Source organism: Lithobates pipiens, unplaced genomic scaffold, assembly GCF_037356315.1.
Source record: "Lithobates pipiens isolate NorthernLeopardFrog02 unplaced genomic scaffold, aLitPip1_a1.2 Scaffold_8, whole genome shotgun sequence".
In the NCBI taxonomy this organism is placed as follows: domain Eukaryota; kingdom Metazoa; phylum Chordata; class Amphibia; order Anura; family Ranidae; genus Lithobates; species Lithobates pipiens.
Window position 1 is genome coordinate 44015807 of NW_027507903.1, and position 17568 is coordinate 44033374.

At 41.8% G+C, this 17568-nt stretch overlaps 1 protein-coding gene across 1 annotated transcript in view; it reads right to left on the reverse strand.

The window, feature by feature from the left end:
• Nucleotides 1-3266: 3266 nt before the first annotated feature.
• Nucleotides 3267-17568, reverse strand: part of ABHD17C (abhydrolase domain containing 17C, depalmitoylase) — a 59804-nt gene continuing 45502 nt past the window's right edge. Inside the window, exons 2-3 of the mRNA XM_077472488.1 lie at nt 8636-8815; nt 3267-4800 (exon numbers count right to left, since the gene is read on the reverse strand). Of these exons, the coding sequence (XP_077328614.1) occupies nt 4581-4800; nt 8636-8815 (400 nt within the window). The 3' untranslated portion in view covers nt 3267-4580. The remainder of the gene's footprint in view (nt 4801-8635; nt 8816-17568) is intronic.

Consider the following 17568-nt stretch of genomic DNA (forward strand, 5'->3'; position numbering starts at 1 on the left):
ATTATGGTGACCTTTATGCAGCGAGTATTTTTAGGGAAATTCAGTACATGTGTACAGTTCACATTCAGAACAATTTGGGGCACTTTGATGTTTTAATGCAAAAATGAGTCATGATATTCTGTAGAAGTACTTTGACGTCACTCTCTGCCACTGCATGCAAACGCCTCAATTCTCCAAATACAGACAATACTGTACAGGCAGGTCATCTTATCGGGAGATATTTTTAGTGTTATTAAAAATCAGGAAAAAAAAAAAACTAAACATTATCAGTAAACTCATAGCTGTACAACTCTGCAAAAAATGCATGAAGCTAGAAAAATTAGTTAAAGAATTCTCTTTCCCTGATCCCAACACCTAGGCTGACTAACCCGTGCCAGAAAAATGTATATACTTGACTATTTTTAGCCTGCTTCGGTCATGTGATCGTCTGGGTTACTCAGCAGTGGCTGCAGGGGAGGAGAAGAGAGCGAGCTCAACAATGGCTGTGAATTCTGGAAGCTGTGATGTTACCCATAGGCTCCTATGGCCAATCTGTTGTCGGTGTTACCTGGCTGACAGTGGAATCAGACCACGTAACTGGACTGCGGTAGACCTGAACAGGTTAGTCAGAATGGGTGTAAGGAGGGGTGAGAGCACTTTCAAGACTAGTTGTCTTCCGACTGGAAATATACTTTGATCACTTCAGCTCTGGAAGATTTTACCCCCTTCATGACCAGGCCATTTTTTTTGCAATAGGCTGCGCTACTTCAACTGGTAATTGTGTGGTCATACAACACTGGACCCAAGCGCAATTTATATAATTATTTTTACACAAACAGAGCTTTCTTTGGTGGTAATTGGTCACGCAGGCTTTTATATTGCGTGACATAAATGAAAAAATAAAAAATATTTACTTTCTGCTATAAAACATATGCAATCATTTTTTTTTTTTTTTTAATAGCTTATTTCTGCATAAAAAGTTGGCCAAATGTACTTCCAATCCCAATAAGTGTATATTGGACTTTTTTTTTTTTAATACTAATGGCAGCAATCCCTTCTAACAGGACTGCAATAGTGCGGCGGTCAATCTGACCAGGATGCTGGGGAGAAATTGACCAACTGCCAAGGACATCAATACAATGATAACACAAGGGGTTAACAGAGGGCGATCAAGGGTTGTTAAAGTGCAAGTTCACCTTTACAGAAAAATCCACCCCCTCCAGTCCTGCTGGGCTGAAAGCCCCAGAATATCCACGGCAGGAGCCCAGGGCTTAGAAATCCTCCCCAATCCCATATCTGCTCCATAGCTGACAGGACAGGCCATGTGGCTGCTGATTGGTCAATGCTGACCAATTAGAATGCTCCAAAACGTCCCCCTGACAAGGGACATTTTGGACATTCGCCTCAGAGGATTTCTAAGACCCTGGCTTTTGACGCAGATATACCGGGGCTTGGAACAGGCGATTGCGGTGGTACAGGTCAGCGGGACCTATGCAAGTTCACCTTACAGAGTTTTCTGTAAAGGTGAACTTACCCTTTAAATATGTGCCTATGTGTAAAGTGTGCTGCTTTTTCTAACCGATCTCTGTGTTTCTCATCCCCGCTGAGCAGGAATGAGAAACTGACAGATCAGTTCCTTCCGACCGAGCTCTGATTACCAACACAAGAGCTCTGGGCTGTGGATTGCACACAACCAATTAGCAGGCCCCAGTCATAAATCATTGCATGCGCACACCCTAGACTCAGATGTGGGCAGCAGCTTATGAGTACATCGCTTTTCCTACAGCAGCCGCTCACCTGGCCTAGTGGCAAGCAATATAGGTACACTATATAAAAACAAACATAAAACGGGATATATGGCTTTAATGTAATTGGACCCAAAAGGGGGTAAGGGTTATCAGCAGGCAAGGTATCAAGTGTATGCCACTCATTGATGCGGAAATAGTGTTACTCCCGATACATGTCAAGCCAGGCCAAAGTTAAAACTATAGGCAAAACTTTTTTCCTCCCCATTTGGGATAGAGTAATGTAGGCCATACATGGTCAAATTTCAAACGAATTTTCTTTTCAAAATCAGAAAGTTCGTTTTTTTTGTGATCCGATGATACCACTATTGATTTTCGAAATTCGGCCAACCAAGCCTTCAATTTCACCTCATGTTGCTACAGAAAATAATTTGTGACCGGGAATCTTCTTTTCTCTCTCCGTAAATTTTCTTTTCTTCTAACATTTCTCGCACGATTCTCCCATCATTGATTAGAATATTGTTCATTTTTCCAAAAATCTCCAACATGTCCAATTCCTCAAATTTGATTTCTGCACGAAAATCGGCTATTGCAGCCCACTAATGGTGCGAAATTCATATGAAAATTCTTAGATACGATTTTCGAAAGAAAATTCTTTCGAAATTCAAACCGTGTATGGCCGGCATTAGGGGGGCGGTTATAAAAACCAAGCAGAGATTTCACTTCACTTCTCATAGCCAAACAGGAAGTCTCTGAAATTTAAGGGAAATCTTTGGGGACCCCCAGGTCACCAGAACTAGTTTCTGCATTGGAAGATTTCCCTTTTATTCGTTTTCTGGGGAAACCCAAAATTTGGAATTTTCTTTTACTTTCAACGATATTGATAAACAGGACAAATAGAGAGGGTGAATCTCCTTAAATTAAAGCGGGAGTCCACCGGGACTCCGCGTTTTTTTTTTTTTAAAAACCAGCAGCTACAAATACTGCAGCTGCTGACTTTTAAAATAGTGACTTACCTGTCCAGCGCGCCCGCGATGTCGGCACCCGAAGCCGATCTGTAGATCGTTACTCGGGTGCTGCCGCTGCCATCTTGGGTATGGGAATCAGGAAATGGAGCCTTTCGGCTTCATTTCCCGGTTCCCTACTGCGCATGCGCGAGTTGCGCTGCGCAATAAGGACGGTCCCTGCTGCCTCTGGGATCTGTGTGTTTCCCAGCAGGCAGCGGGGCACTTGCGGAAAGGGGCGTAATCTACGCTCCTTTCCGCAGACAGCTATCCCGGAAGTGGGTGCAGTTACCTGGATTATCCAGGTAACTGCACCCCCCTCCCCCTGAAAGGTGCCAATTGTGGCGCCGGAAGGGGGGAGGATTCCGATGAGCGGAAGGTCCATTTTAGGGTGGACCTCCGCTTTAAAGTGGGCACAGACAGCAATAAAAACGGACAAGTGTTCTAATCCCTCGCCACTCTATCCAAAATATAAAAACACTTTTGCCTTTAGTTATACTTTAATGGTTGATCGAAATAAAGAGTCCAGAAGCCCTAGTTTTTCCGTTCCATGCATCCTTTATTCCAACATACTGTCCTCAAGCAACAAGAAACAAATCAGAGCATATTCTGTTCATTTGACAAAACAAATTCCTAGACTCACAGTATATTATTATTTCAGGCCTACAATCCTCTTTATTGCAGGAGGCATTGTATAATCAGTCCCTTATGGTCTCTGCAGCCAAAAGACCAACTGAGCCTTTATACCCCCAGCAAAGACTCAATTTACAGACCAGAGAATGTAGTGTTGCCCTTTAAACATATATATATATATTTTTTGTGCTTTTCCAGTGTCAAAAAGGGAAAAGATATTACAAAGGGGATATAGAAATTTCTTCAGAAATGTTCTTCTCCCAGAAAGTATTGTAAAAAAATCACTTAATAGCAAAAAATTAATTTAGGGATAAAAACTTAAGAAAACCCTTTAAAGTAGTTTTAAAAAACCAGAGCAGTCTTTTCTGTGCCCAAGAACGAAAAAAGATAAATGACAGAACAAGACAAAACCATAGATCCTAGTGTTGGAAAAAAAAACAAAAAAACGTACATGAGAGAAAAGAGGAACAGAGCTTTGGAAAAAAAAAATTAAGAATCACAAAAAAGAAAGCCAGATGAAATCCGATCATTCTTCTAGAAATACATTTTCACATTTACAGTTTAACATTACATTTTGCTTACACAAACATCCCATAAGTGGCATTCAGAATGTCTTAGAGTTAAATTATTGATCTATTCAGTTTGTTTTCTTACATGATATTAACTTGAAATAATTTATTGTGGATAAATATCTTCTTGGAAAAAAAAAACAGCAAAAAAAGGGAAAGTTACAAATCAGAAGAATGCCCCATCAAGATACCACATTATACAATTGATTTGATCGAGTTAAAATAAAAAATGAAGAAATCATCCGTTAAAGAAGATACAGATTATCAGGTAAGGCTGTACACCAGATCCAGAAAATATAGCCGACTGACCCACAGCTATTGCGATTGGGTTAACCTGTGGTAAAATGGCGTCCTTCAAAATGATGATGTGTAAACATGTTCCAGAATATAAAGTGTGCTCTAGAAAAAGAGGTTCCAGGTCCACCCGGACTCTTCTAAAGGCTGAGATTAAGTTACAGCAGCTGATAGCACATGGACAATAAAAAATAAAGAAAGACAGGTGCCACCGGACGCTTGATTAGCATCAGTCAACCCCACTGAGGGTGTCTTTGGGCAGTATAAAGAGAAAGCCCAGCACCGTAGTGGACAGGTCTTCTCAGACTTGTCGCTTCTGCCATTCACAGTAACTGAGGTAAAACTGGAGGAATCTCTCAGGAGTTGGGCAGCTCATGAGAAATGAACTGCTTTAGTCTTTCTAGATATTGTGCATACAGCTCTATGTCATTGTGCCCTGCTCCTTCCACCCAGAGTGGCTCTACGGCTCGGGGGCAGCGCTCGTACATTGCCAGGCCATGGGAGAAATCAATCACTTCATCTTCCGTTCCATGGATTATCAGCACCGGAGAGGTGATCTTTGTTATTTTGTCAATACTACAAAAGAAAGAAGGGTAAAGCATTAAACAGCAGAACCTAACACATACAAAGAAAATCTTAATATGGGATTCAGCTACACCTAGTAAGCATTATACAATCTACTATACTGCACACAGTCAAAATTATGGGAACATTCATGGCAGTAATGGGGACCATTAAAAGAGAAGTTCGGGTTTTGTTTTTTCAAGGATCATACTTACCTATGTGGATGTAGCATCAGCCCCCCACCGACTGAGACCTGAGTGATCAAACACCGCTGATCGCTTGGTTCTCAGAGCTCCGTGAGCAGAAAGCTGGTTTTCTGCTCTGCCCCACCAGCACTCACTGAACAGCTGGGTGGTGGAGGGGGCGGCATGGGCTGGCTTAGTCTCTTCTCAGCAGCTTACTGAGAGGTCGAGCCAGCTGCCAGTCCAGGCATCTGGATGGATCCTGAGCATATGCATCCTTTCAGAGCCTGGACTGGCTCTGTGACAGCCAACAACAGACTTTAGTCCACTGTTGGCTGAAAATGGGTCACAGGAATGAGGAACAAACTGCACTATGTGCAGTATGTCCAAAAAAGATTTGGTTATATTTCACCTTTAAAGTGTAAGTTCAGGCAAAATCTAATGCTAAACCTGCTCTCCACCACATTCTAAACCTAATCTATCTAAACCTGTAAAGCAAAAAATTACTATGCATATCTATTCTGCAGCCGATCTGGTCCAGTTTGGGCATCCGCTGTCAGCAGCAGCTTCAGTGTGGAGGCGGATGCAGGAGAGGCAGCCGACAACAGCAGCTCTATAGTAAGTCTATGCTTTACAAGGTTAGATTAGGTTTAAAATGTGGCAGAGAGCAGGTATTATTATTATACAGGATTCATATAGCGCCAACAGTTTACGTAGCACTTTACAACTTGAGGGTAGACAGTACAAATACAATACATTTTAGTACAGTAGGAATCAGAGGGCCCTGCATCGAGTTTGTTAGTTTTTGCCAGGACTTAAACTTTAAGGTAGACAGTCTAATGTAATGCTGACTAGCTCTCCCTCCATGGTTGTCAAATCACTTCAGCTCTGGACATTCAAAGGGTCACACGGGCACTGTTAGCAGCTTTATCTGAATATTCCTCCTTATGACCCATGGCTGCGTTCAGAGCTGCTGGCAGTTAAGAACAACTTTAAGACCCCTTTCACATCGAGAGCATTTTGCAGGCGCTATAGCATTAGAAATAGTGCCTGCAATCCGCCCTCAAACTGCTGCACCATTGTCTCCACTGTGAAAGCCTGAGGGCTTTCACACCGGAGCAGTGCACTGGCAGGACATCAGGAAAAGTCCTGGCAGCAGCTTCTTTGGAGCAGTGTGTTCCTCCACCGCTGCTGCCCATTGAAATCAATGGGGCAGCGCTGCAATACCGCTGGCAAAATGCAGCTATTGCGGCATATTGTGGGCAGTTTTAACCCTTTCTTGGCCGCTGTGGGGGGGGGGGTAAAAGTGCCCTGCTATCAGCTGAAATGCGCTGCAACTCTGGCGGTAAAACGCTGGTAAAAATTATGGAGTTTTACCGCAGACGCTATGGGTACGGCAGTGTGAAAGCCCTCTTAATGGCACTACAGAAATGAGGATTATTGTACATTCATGTAACTTTGGTGCCTAGCATTCAGCTGCCACGTGGGTATGAATGGTGCAAAATAACACATCGGTTTTCTTCCATGGAATTGCTGGACAAGACTTTAGCTCTGTGTGTAAAGAGGTTGCCGCACATTATCCAATCTTAGCTTAAAAATTTTCCTGTGCCAGTTAAACTATTACATATTCACCAGTGAATGTCATTTAACAACTTTCACATAAACAAGTATAGAAAAGGATCCAGTATGTTCAGTGGCCTTTAGTGGAATTTTTTTTTTTTTCTGAAACCATCAGACGGATTAACAGAGGAGTCTGCCATGAGGTTTTGAAAGTGGAAGATTTTGGCAAATGGAGATAATACACAAAGTACCATGTTAATGTTAATGTGTTCTTCTGCTAACAACCTTAAAGCCTAAATTCTTTACATTCGGAATGTCACCAATACATAGGGTATAAAATAAACCTTTCATGGCATATCCATCTCGAGTAATGCCATTTTAATTACAGTTGAAGATCATTTTCAGGCTGGAATGGATCTGTTGAGGAATAAGTTAAGCTGTACAGGAGACGGCTATCTTTGCTCCAAGTTACTCTTTATTTAATGGTGACATTTCTTCCACTGCTTTTTATTTGCTCCAACTAAACAATATTTGCATTTTGTGAAAATTGGAAACATTCCCTTGGCAAACTCAGCTTCCGACTTCTGGGGAAGGCAATATTTAGACAGCAGTGTGTGTGTGTGTGTGTGTGTGTGTGTGTGTGTGTGTGTGTGTGTGTTTCCCCGCAGTTGTAGCATAGAGTCCCTGAAACTGCAGATAATTGAATCCTGACAAAACCAGGGGGCTTAAAAATGTGAAGAATATTATGCAAATTGTATATATATTGTCCCTTAATTAGAAACTAAAAATAATTAAAATAGTGAACTGGTATCTATTAGGGAAAATATGCTTTTTATGAATGTTCATAGTGAATCAATTAGATGTTTGATCTAAATACACTGGTTTATTTTTAGATGCATTCCAGCTGATAAAAACAAAACAAAAACGAAAAAAGATATTTTCTAAGGAGCACACAATGTAACAAACCTGTCAGGCCCTTAACCACTTCCAAACTAGTACTGCCGGAGTCCCTGTGGTGTCAGCAAGTGCAAAACAAATCTTCAGATCAGTGTCTGCATTCCATGTGAAGCAGGAAGATTCCAGGCCATAGCCACTGCGTAGGTGGGCATTAAAGCGGTAGTAAACTTTACTAAAAATGTCACTGGCAGGGAAGAGGTTAACAATAGGGGGTGATCAAAGGAGTTAAATGTGTTCCCTGACTGTGTTCTAACTGGGGGAGGAGACTGATCAGTGTTCCTATATAGGAACACACGATCTCATCTCCCCTGACAGAACGGGGATCTGTGTGTTTACACACATATCCAGGTTCCTCCTCTGTCACGAGCGATCGCGGGTGTCCGGCTGACAAGACGGCCATCGGGCACACACAGCGGGCTCCTTGTCGATGTGCCCCCGCCCGCCATGCCGGTGGGCAGTGGAGGACATCATATGGATGCTCGCCCGGGATAAGAGATCCCCTCTGCAGATGTCATATGACTATGGGCGGGATGAGAAGTGCTTAAAGTGATCAAGGGAAAAAAACAAAGTCTGCCGCTGCATAGCGGGCCAATAAAGACCACAATGAGAAAGTCAAACCTTGCACAGGGATAAGTTATTCCCACCCCCAAAGACATAGGTTTACCAACAAAGACATAAGCACTGCATTGCTGGAGGAATTGGATAGTTGCAGAGGTAGCCCAGCAGTCACGGGGCAAAACAAAGCTTTTGGTATGTGGTGTGCAGCGGTATATTTTATCTCTCTCTTTTTTCTACACAGATCTGTGAATGAATGACCTACAAGTCCTGTCTGCCATTGTGATAGATAGCTTGTAGTTCTCAATGAACTGTGAGGGTGATGATGAGCATTCTCCTAGTTCATTGACCCTTCCTACAATTCACTGTCTGCCTGAATGGGAGGTACGGGCAGAAAGCTGCAAAAAATGTGCATTTACTTTTTTTTTCTTTAACGAACGTAGACTTTACCTTAGCAAAACCTCTCTCCAATGGGAATAAACTACTACAGCTTACAGAGATGAAAATGGTGGAAGTTGGCATGGGAAACAGTGGGAGTGCCAACACAACACTGGTAAAAAAAAAAAAAAAAAATTTAAGCAATGGCCCTTTACCTGGGAAAGGCATCAAAACAGTAGGTCTTCCTTGTATCAGGAAAAGCAACACGTAGTCCAGACATGAGAGGGGAGTGCAGTATGACAGCTGCACATTCGTAGCGGGAGGCCAGGTCTACTGTAGGAACGGTGCCGATACTCTGACCATACAGGATAATGTTCTCAGGGCTGACAGCATATCTGTGGAGATAAAAAAAAAAAAGACATTTCCATGAAAAATGTGTTAACACTACAGCTGCACGATTTTGGCTAAAATGAGCACCACAATTTTTTGCTTAGAATAAAGATCACGATTCTGGCTGTGTTACTTCATCTTTAACATTATACAAATATATTGAGCTAACTTTACATTTTCGTTTTTTATTTTTTTTTAATTCATGTAAAAAAAGTGTAAATTTGAAATGATAGGTCCTTAAATGTAAGGATTTATTCTTGCTGGTAATTAGAATCTTTAAATAGTCGAACAAAATGAAGGTTTCCTATTTAGAATAATAAGCTGTCAGGTTAGTAAATATTCACAGACTGGGTTTCTTTTATGGCCTGCTGCTATTTTGCTCCTCAAGGGAGGAATAAAGCACTTCAAGCTATGTGCAGAAAGATCACAAGGTTTATACACGTTGCTTAGAAGGTTTCACTTTCATTTTTACTGCTTGCCCTTTCTCCTCACACTTAGAGCCTGGTACAGATGCATTTCTCCTTAAACAATCATACAATTTGTAGTGTACATAGACTTGCAAAACAATGGGATATAAGAATATTCCTGAACTTTGTGTTATCTCATGGTTACCGTGAAATTGTGTGAATGCATCAATGCAGTGCAAGTGCTCTCAGCTTGGATTCATTGAATAAGTTTACAAAAAATGTAAAAATTGCAGAATATACAGCTTCATGCTACATAACCAAGCTCCATTTCATGCTGAATAAACTAAATCAGGCATATGCAATTAGTGGACCTCCAGCTGTTGCAGAACTACAAGTCCCATGAGGCATAGCAAGACTGACAGCCACAAGCATAACACCAAGAGGCAGAGGCATGATGGGACTTGTAGTTTTGCAACAGCTGGAGGTCCGCTAATTGCATATCCCTGAACTAAATTATTAATGTATTAATGTATCTTAAACAGAAAAAACTATCTTTAGCTTTTTGCTCCAAAAGCATTTTATTAAAATACATTTGATAAAAATCCAACTGCTGATTTAAAATCAAAAATTAGATTTTTTTTTTTTTTTTTTTAAATCATCAATTTTTATCCAGCCTGGCTTATTTACTATTCATTTAGTATTACTCCAATTTCAATTCATACTATTTGCACAGTATTTCCTTTTTTTTTATTTTTTACTATTCATTTCTATAAAATCTCACTGCCTGCCTCCACAATGTACTTCTTGAAAGTGAGGAAGGCAAAGAATCTTATAGAAACCACCACATATCTAGACCAATTCTCCAACCCTGACTACAACTCAATGGAGCTGTGGGATCGATTGCCAACAGTGGTTACATTTTCTTCTCCACGGACCCTATTTTCTATGTCTTCACTTTAATTTCCAAGCAATACCATCTTTACACTTCTATTTAATGGATCCCTTAGCCATTAACAAAAGACAAGAGCATGAATCGATAACTTGCAATGCTAACAGTCTGCTACAGAAGAATATACTTTATTAGATCTATACAGCCACAATATAACGTTTTAGTTTTAACCTAAAATTTGTATTACAAACTTTCCTGCCAGTCACACTAAATCGATCTTGTTTTGGTGTATTGTCTTCTAGTAATCACAATGTGTTCATGCCACCCTCCATTCTGGGACTCCGAGAATATCCACCCTAAGGCTGGCCATACACATACACCATTTTTTTTTAGATTTGCCACAACCATATAATATGAAGTCTAACCTAAAGACTTTCAAATTTGTATTCAATAAAACAGACCTTTGCACTACATAGTTGAAGGCAAATCTAAAGGAAATTGTATAATGTATGGTTAGCTTAAGAAATAATGAATCCTGTAACAAGATCTGTTTGAGACATCACTTGGCATTCTTTATCATTATGGAACTTTATCACATAAGCTCTGGAAGGTTTTACGCAGGGGCGGACTGACAACTCATGGGGCCCCCGGGCAATAGGAGATTATGGGGCCACACAGTATACAAAAACACGCACACAGTATACAATCACACAGTATACACATAGTATACAGAGACCTGTTTCTATTGGCTGAGAAGGTACTGGAGAGGATTTTTACATACTGTCCCTGGTTTTACTGAGGCTGGCAATCCTGATGGGGCCCCCTAGTGGCCCGGGGCCTTCTGGCAGTGCCCGAGTGGCTGAATGGTTAGTCCGCCCCTGGTTTTACCCCCTTCATGACCAGGGCTTTTTTTTTTTTTGCTATTTAGCACTGTGCTGTTTTAACTAGCAATTGCTCAGTTACACAGCACTGTACGTAAATTAAATTTATATAATTTTCATAAAAATACAGCTCTCTTTTCATGGCATTTGATTACCACTGCATTTTATTTTATGTATTTATTTTTTATATAAAAGACAAAGTTTTGACATTTTTTTTACGTTCGGCTAAACATTTTGGAAAAAAAAAATATTCATAAATTTAGGCCAAAATGCATTCTGCTACAAGTCTTTGGTTCAAAACAAAACAAAAATCAGTAAAATGTATATTGATTGGTTTGCATGAAAGTTATGGCATCTACAAATGATGGTATATAAACTGGAATTTGTATTTAATTTTTTTATACAGTGAGCAGTAATACTATACCACTGTCACTGTACGAAAGACTGGCTGGGAAGGGGGTTAATATCTGGGGCAATCAATGGGTTAAAGAGGAAGTAAACCCTGATGGGTTTACTTCCTCTGTTTCCCTGCAAAGGTAAAGCATAATGGGCATTATTATCTCTCTCTCTCTCTATATATATCTATACATGAAGAACTATAAAACCGGCCTCTATTTTCTACCTCCACTGCGCCAAATGAAAATAAGTGGTATAAGTGAAGCTTCTACTTAAATAAAAAAAAGTGTGTAAACTGTAATTAAACCTTAGATGAAATATCAATAATTGAAACTAGTAGCGCTAATGTGATAAATCACCAAAATAAATATAATAATAAAGCAAAGACACTCAGTGATAAGTGACCAAATGCAAAAAAATAAATCAAAACAGTCCTAAATTGGTAGTATGATCCAAACACTCTTCTCAAATTCTTGAATCTTCCACCTCACCGCATGCTTGTGACACTTACCTGACACAGGAGCCAGCGACGTCACCGCAGTCCCCTCTTCTTTCCGGGTATCGTGCCTTCGGCGCTGTGATTGGCTGGAGCCGCGATGACATCACTCCAGCGTATGTGCATGGGAGCCGCCACTAACAGCTTATCGCGGTTAGCAGCGGCATGCTCAGTGTGCCTGCGCGCCTCTGTCTACAGCGCATGCGCCGTAGACAGCGGTGCCTGTCTTTTGTGCGCCCCCTACCCAGAAATGCAGAATCCCGTGCATGTACATGATCCAATACAGAGCCTTACCACTATAATTTTTACAACAGGATGACCCACAAGTGGTTAAAGATCAATAAAAGTCAGTTATTAAAAAAAAGTTACATGTACAAAAAGCAAGAACATAATGTAAAGGTTATTTTATCCCTAAGCATAATGAAGACAATATGTACAAAATGATATATTCCCCTTTCACATTCTCTTCTTACCAAAGAAGAAGATAATGAACAGAACAAGTTCTCCAACTCCAGACACAAAGTCAAGCAGGAGTCATTCGTCTAGTCAGCGAACTTAATAGGGAGTGAAGGAATTTTCGCAGACGGGACATGAAGATGAGAGGTCTTAGTGATTTCTCCTAGCTTGCAGTTATGAACTCCTTTAATGAGAAGGAGCTCGCTGGGCGAGCGGCGTAACGAGCAGACGGGAGGAAGGGAAAGACGTGAAGGAATACGGCATTCACAGGTGTTCACCACATGATGGTCAGGGGGAGAAAAAGCCTCTCAAGATTTCAACACCTATTATCCAAGTCTAACACTTCCTACCACGAACAACACGTTTGATCAGTTAAGACTTCCCTAACTGGATTAACTTGAGGTTCTTTTTCTTGCTTCACCAACTCCAAACCCAACCCCTGAATGTCATATACATAATAAGGAACGTACTTGATGAAAATCTGCTAAAGAGAATTCTTAAGTCTTCAAACACAGCGGGAGATAAAGCAATAGATGAACTATGAAGAGCAGAGGTACCATTTTTCAGCCCACTGAACTCGTTAGTAAATCCAGTTTTGTACAATGTTAGGGGGGAGCGCAGTGGGAGATGAAGTAGAACACGGAGCCATCGAGAGCACAATTTGCACTCAGCTCCTCTCCTTCGTAATTCCACCGATCTGTGAACAGCTCAAACCGAACATATTTTAAAAGTATTCAATACAATTATATTAAGTCTCTTTGCTACTCCTCTTAAAGCTGAACAAAAGCTGTTCTTTATAAAGCACAGTGACTTCATTAACCACATCATTACCGGGCACTTTCGCCCCCCTTCCTTCCCAGACCAATTTTCAGCTTTCAGCGCTCTCTCACTTTCAATGACAATTGCGCGGTCATGCGACGCTGTACCCAAATTACATTTTTATCATTTCATTCGCACAAATAGAGCTTTATTTTGGTGGAATTTATTCACAAATCCTTTTTTTTTGCGATATAAGCGAAAAAAGAGCAGAAATTGGGGGGTGGGGCGGAATAATATTTTCTATTTAAAAAAAAATATCCAATAAAATTTAATTTTGGCATACATTTAAGACAAAATGTATTCTGCTACATGTTTCTGGCAAAAAAAAATTCCGTTAAGTGTATAATTGGTTCGTGTGATCACAGACAGATGTACTCAAATGATCATGTACAGATGTGCGCAGGTGATCACGGACATGTGTGTGCAGATAATCATTGGGATATATTAGTGGGACATATGTGGGGGGACAGGTGTTTTTATTATTTGGGGACATGTGTGTGCTTACATTGTGTGGTGACACTAGGTTGGTGATCGGAGTAAAAAGCTGTAAAAGCAGCTCATACTCACTGATCACCAGCCGGCTGCAGCTATCCGCTCTCCTCTCCTTTGCGACGACTTCTGTGTGAGGAGAGGAGAGCCGATTGCCTAGCAACTGGCTCTGTGTTTACATCACATGACATCTGTGATTGGACACGATGTGATAGGACATGTGATCAGGAGGGCCAATCACAGAGCCCTCCTGCCGATCGGTGATGCGCTGTGTCCGGGTGACACGAGCGCATTGGGATTGCGCTGTTGTGCAGGCGCACGATCCCCCACCTCCTCAGGGAAGTTGATGAACGTGCACTCAGGAGAGAGCGCCTAAGTAGTTAAAATGACCTTCAAACCCCGTGTTCATGTTTTTAGTTTGTGTACCAAATACTTCACTTTTTGCTCATACCTTCTATATTAAATATTTAACAAAAAAATTATAACCACTTAATGTAAACCCCGTCCAGCATTGTATGATGCTTTGTGCTGAGGAATGGTAACCAATGGGGGAATTTGTACATTTTTGTTCCACACATGTTAAAATTTGAATTATACTAAACCCCTAAACAATTATATATTTTCGGAAAGCAGAGGCCCTGTAGAACAAAATGGTGGCATACTTTATTACTTTATTTTTTTTCTTTAACTTTATTGCTACCATGGGGGGGGGGGGAACAAGCTTCCGATTGCATGGGCAGGCGACAGTTCCTTTTTATGGATACTGTAGTTTATTAGACTGGCACTGCCTCCCCTGCAGCTCAGCAAGCACAGATCACACTCGATTATCTGCTTACTTAGCTGCAACAGTCAGGGAATGACAACTCTGAGCCTTGGAAGCCACAAACTGCTAATCGCTTCCGGGTTCCTTCATCGCCGAAGAGATCGGAGAACAGCTACAGAATTTTCTAGGAACTGTAAGGGATCATTTACACTAGCAGCTGAGGGTGGTAAAGCTCTGCGGTTGAGCTGTGTTTTGTACCGCCTCTCAACCAGCCCCCCCATAAGCCAGAAAGACAGCGGGCGACAGTATATACGTGCAGTGGTATCAATGCTTTGCAGCTGTAGCAGGAATTATACCTCTGGTCAGATTCTGTATACAGGGCCCTCATTTTTATGTACCGATTATTAGAGGTACTGTCAGGGCTGGGCTCAGCTCTTCCTTCTGAGCTGGCCACTCAGCTGTTGGCTATTTACCCGCTCTCATCTCTCCACAGTTACCCAGCTGTTGATCCTGCTCGTCAGTCCTGCCTACTTAAGCTGTCCAGTCCAGAGGAGCTCTGCCTTCGCCTTGGTCACATCACAAGAAACCATCTCTTGCGTTCCTGTTTAAAGACTGGCTTTGCTGACATCCCTTCTGGCTCCAGATCCTGCTTGCTGTTCCACTACTTTGATCCCTGACTCCTGGCTTGGCTGACTATCCGTTCCAGTTACTGAACTTTGACTAGGTCTTGACTATGTTCTTTTTACTTTAAACAAGTGTAATTTAACTGTACTTCTGTCTCGGTCTGATTTCATGGTTTCTGACAGGTACTTGTATAGCGCCACCAATTTACGTAGCTCTTCACATATGTATTTTAGATTCCCATCAGTCCCTGCCCTCATGGAGCCTACAATCTAAGGTCTCTAACCCACATTCATACATAAATATACTCTGGATAATTTAGACAGGAGCCAATTAGCCTTCCAGTATTTGTTTGGCATGTGGGAGGACAGGCAGAAAGGCTGTGGGTGGGTGACTGCTATCAGACCCGACATTGACCGTTCCAGTCTTCTAACTATAGGAAACCATCAGCGTGGGTATCGACCATGTGATTGTCATGTCAGTTTCTAAAGCTTGAGGGGGAGAGGAAAAAATAAAAAGAATCTGATATGACAACCATAAACCGTGTGCAAGATTCATCATCATTGGAAATAAGGTTGGGCTGTGTTTGTGATTATCCCACCATTTCATCATCACAAGAAGCACAAGATGCTCAGAAGGAGTTGGTATTGGTTTACAGAAGCAGATTATTTTCTGTGCACACCAATGACATGCTGAAGAGACACCATTCAGTGGAAAGTTGCAATAAAATGTGTATGAAGCTCATGCATTTTTTTTTTTTTTTTTTACTTCCCTCCAGCTGCCTAGATTTATGTTCTATAGTATTTTGGTCATGCATCATAACTCCTGATTAAGAAAGCATGCTGCCAACGTACTATGCTGGGTTCAACATAAAGAGGAAAAGCATTTGTTTAAATATATACAGGCTATAAATACTGTTAGAGCCAAGGCTGCAATATGTTTGAAAACATGTGTGTGTCTCAGCAACTTGAGTGTTTGGTAATCATCATTCATGTTATCCCTCATCCCCCACTGCCAAGTCAACTGGTTACCCTGCAAATAGGAACTTCAACAAGTTATCAGGATCAGATATTAGTCATCGTAGTTGTCTGGTCCATCGACAATGAAAGCAACTGAACACAACTGTTACACACAAACACACAATCCAATTCCAACACGTAGGAGTTTCAGCAGCTACAAACACTGACACAGCTGCTGACTTTTAATACAAGGGCACTTACCTGTCCAGGGAGCCTGCGACGCTGGGACCCCACGCCGATGCGTCAAGCTAGCGAGTTGCTCTGCACTTTCTGAATAGTCCGGCCTCTGTCTCAGAAGGAAGGGGGGGAGGGGGGTGTAAGGAAGAGGGGCCAGAAATTGCATATTACCATGTAGTGATCTTACCAGGGACTGGGAGCGGGTACCTGTCAAAACCAGGTACCCACTTCACCCTCCCTCCAAAAAGTGCGAAGGATGGCGGGTGGGTGCGAACAAGCAGAACTTCTCCTTTTGGGAGGAGCTCCAGACTCCTACAGAAAAAATGAAGAGTCAGCATCTACATATACTGTAGCTGCTGACATTTAATATTAGGACACTTACCTGTCCAGGAATCCAGCGGCCTCGTCAACCCAGCCGACTTTTCATGCAGCTCTCGGGTGCTGCCGCAGCCATTTCTTGTAAGGGCAACTGCCAGTGAAGCCGGCTTGCTGGCTTCCAACTGCACATGCGCAAGACGCGCTACAAATGGCCCACTGGCAGGTGGCCCACATGACTTTGCCACAGCGCCTGAAAGGTGGCCAAATGTGGCAGCGGAGGGGGGTGGATTGAGTGGGAGGAAGCAAACAAGCGGAGCTTCCCCTTTTGGGTGGAGCTCCACTTGAAGTAAACCATAGATGATTCGAATCTTGGCTGATTCAGCAGGGACCAGCCAAGATTCAAACCATGTATGTGCAAGCTGACCGTAACCAAGTCGATCCATTACTTGACTTGGTATACAACGAGCATGTTGTATTTTTAGGACACGATTGTATCTATCAATCTATAGCAACCCGCGGTTGCAGGAAAGAAAAGTCATACCTTCTATGTCCTGCTATTTATATAAGGACCAAATGATCAAGATTACATTCAAAACAACAAATACAGCATTAGGCATGAACTATATGACCACCATAATAGATACCCATGATGGAAAACTAAGATTTTTAAATTTCCTAGCTATGGATAGAGGGGGAAGAATTAGAGCCCGGCGAGTCTTTTATCCTTTATCTCTATTAGTGACCATTGATGGAGAAAATGGGAAATAAAAACTGTAGTACTAGAGGAATTTTTCAATGTTTCAATAAGAGGAACTTCAAGTTCAAGAGGACATTTTCCCTAATTTCAGTGAGATTTCCTCTTCCTTATCATGCTAGAACAGGACGTTAGATAACCAACCGCCCCCCCCCCCCCTCCCATGGGACACTGCAAAAGAAAGTTGTGTCTATTGTGTTTCTGGAGTGGGATGGGGACTTCCAACACACGGCTGTATCTTAGCTGAGGTCTAGTCTACCTAGAGTTAATAGA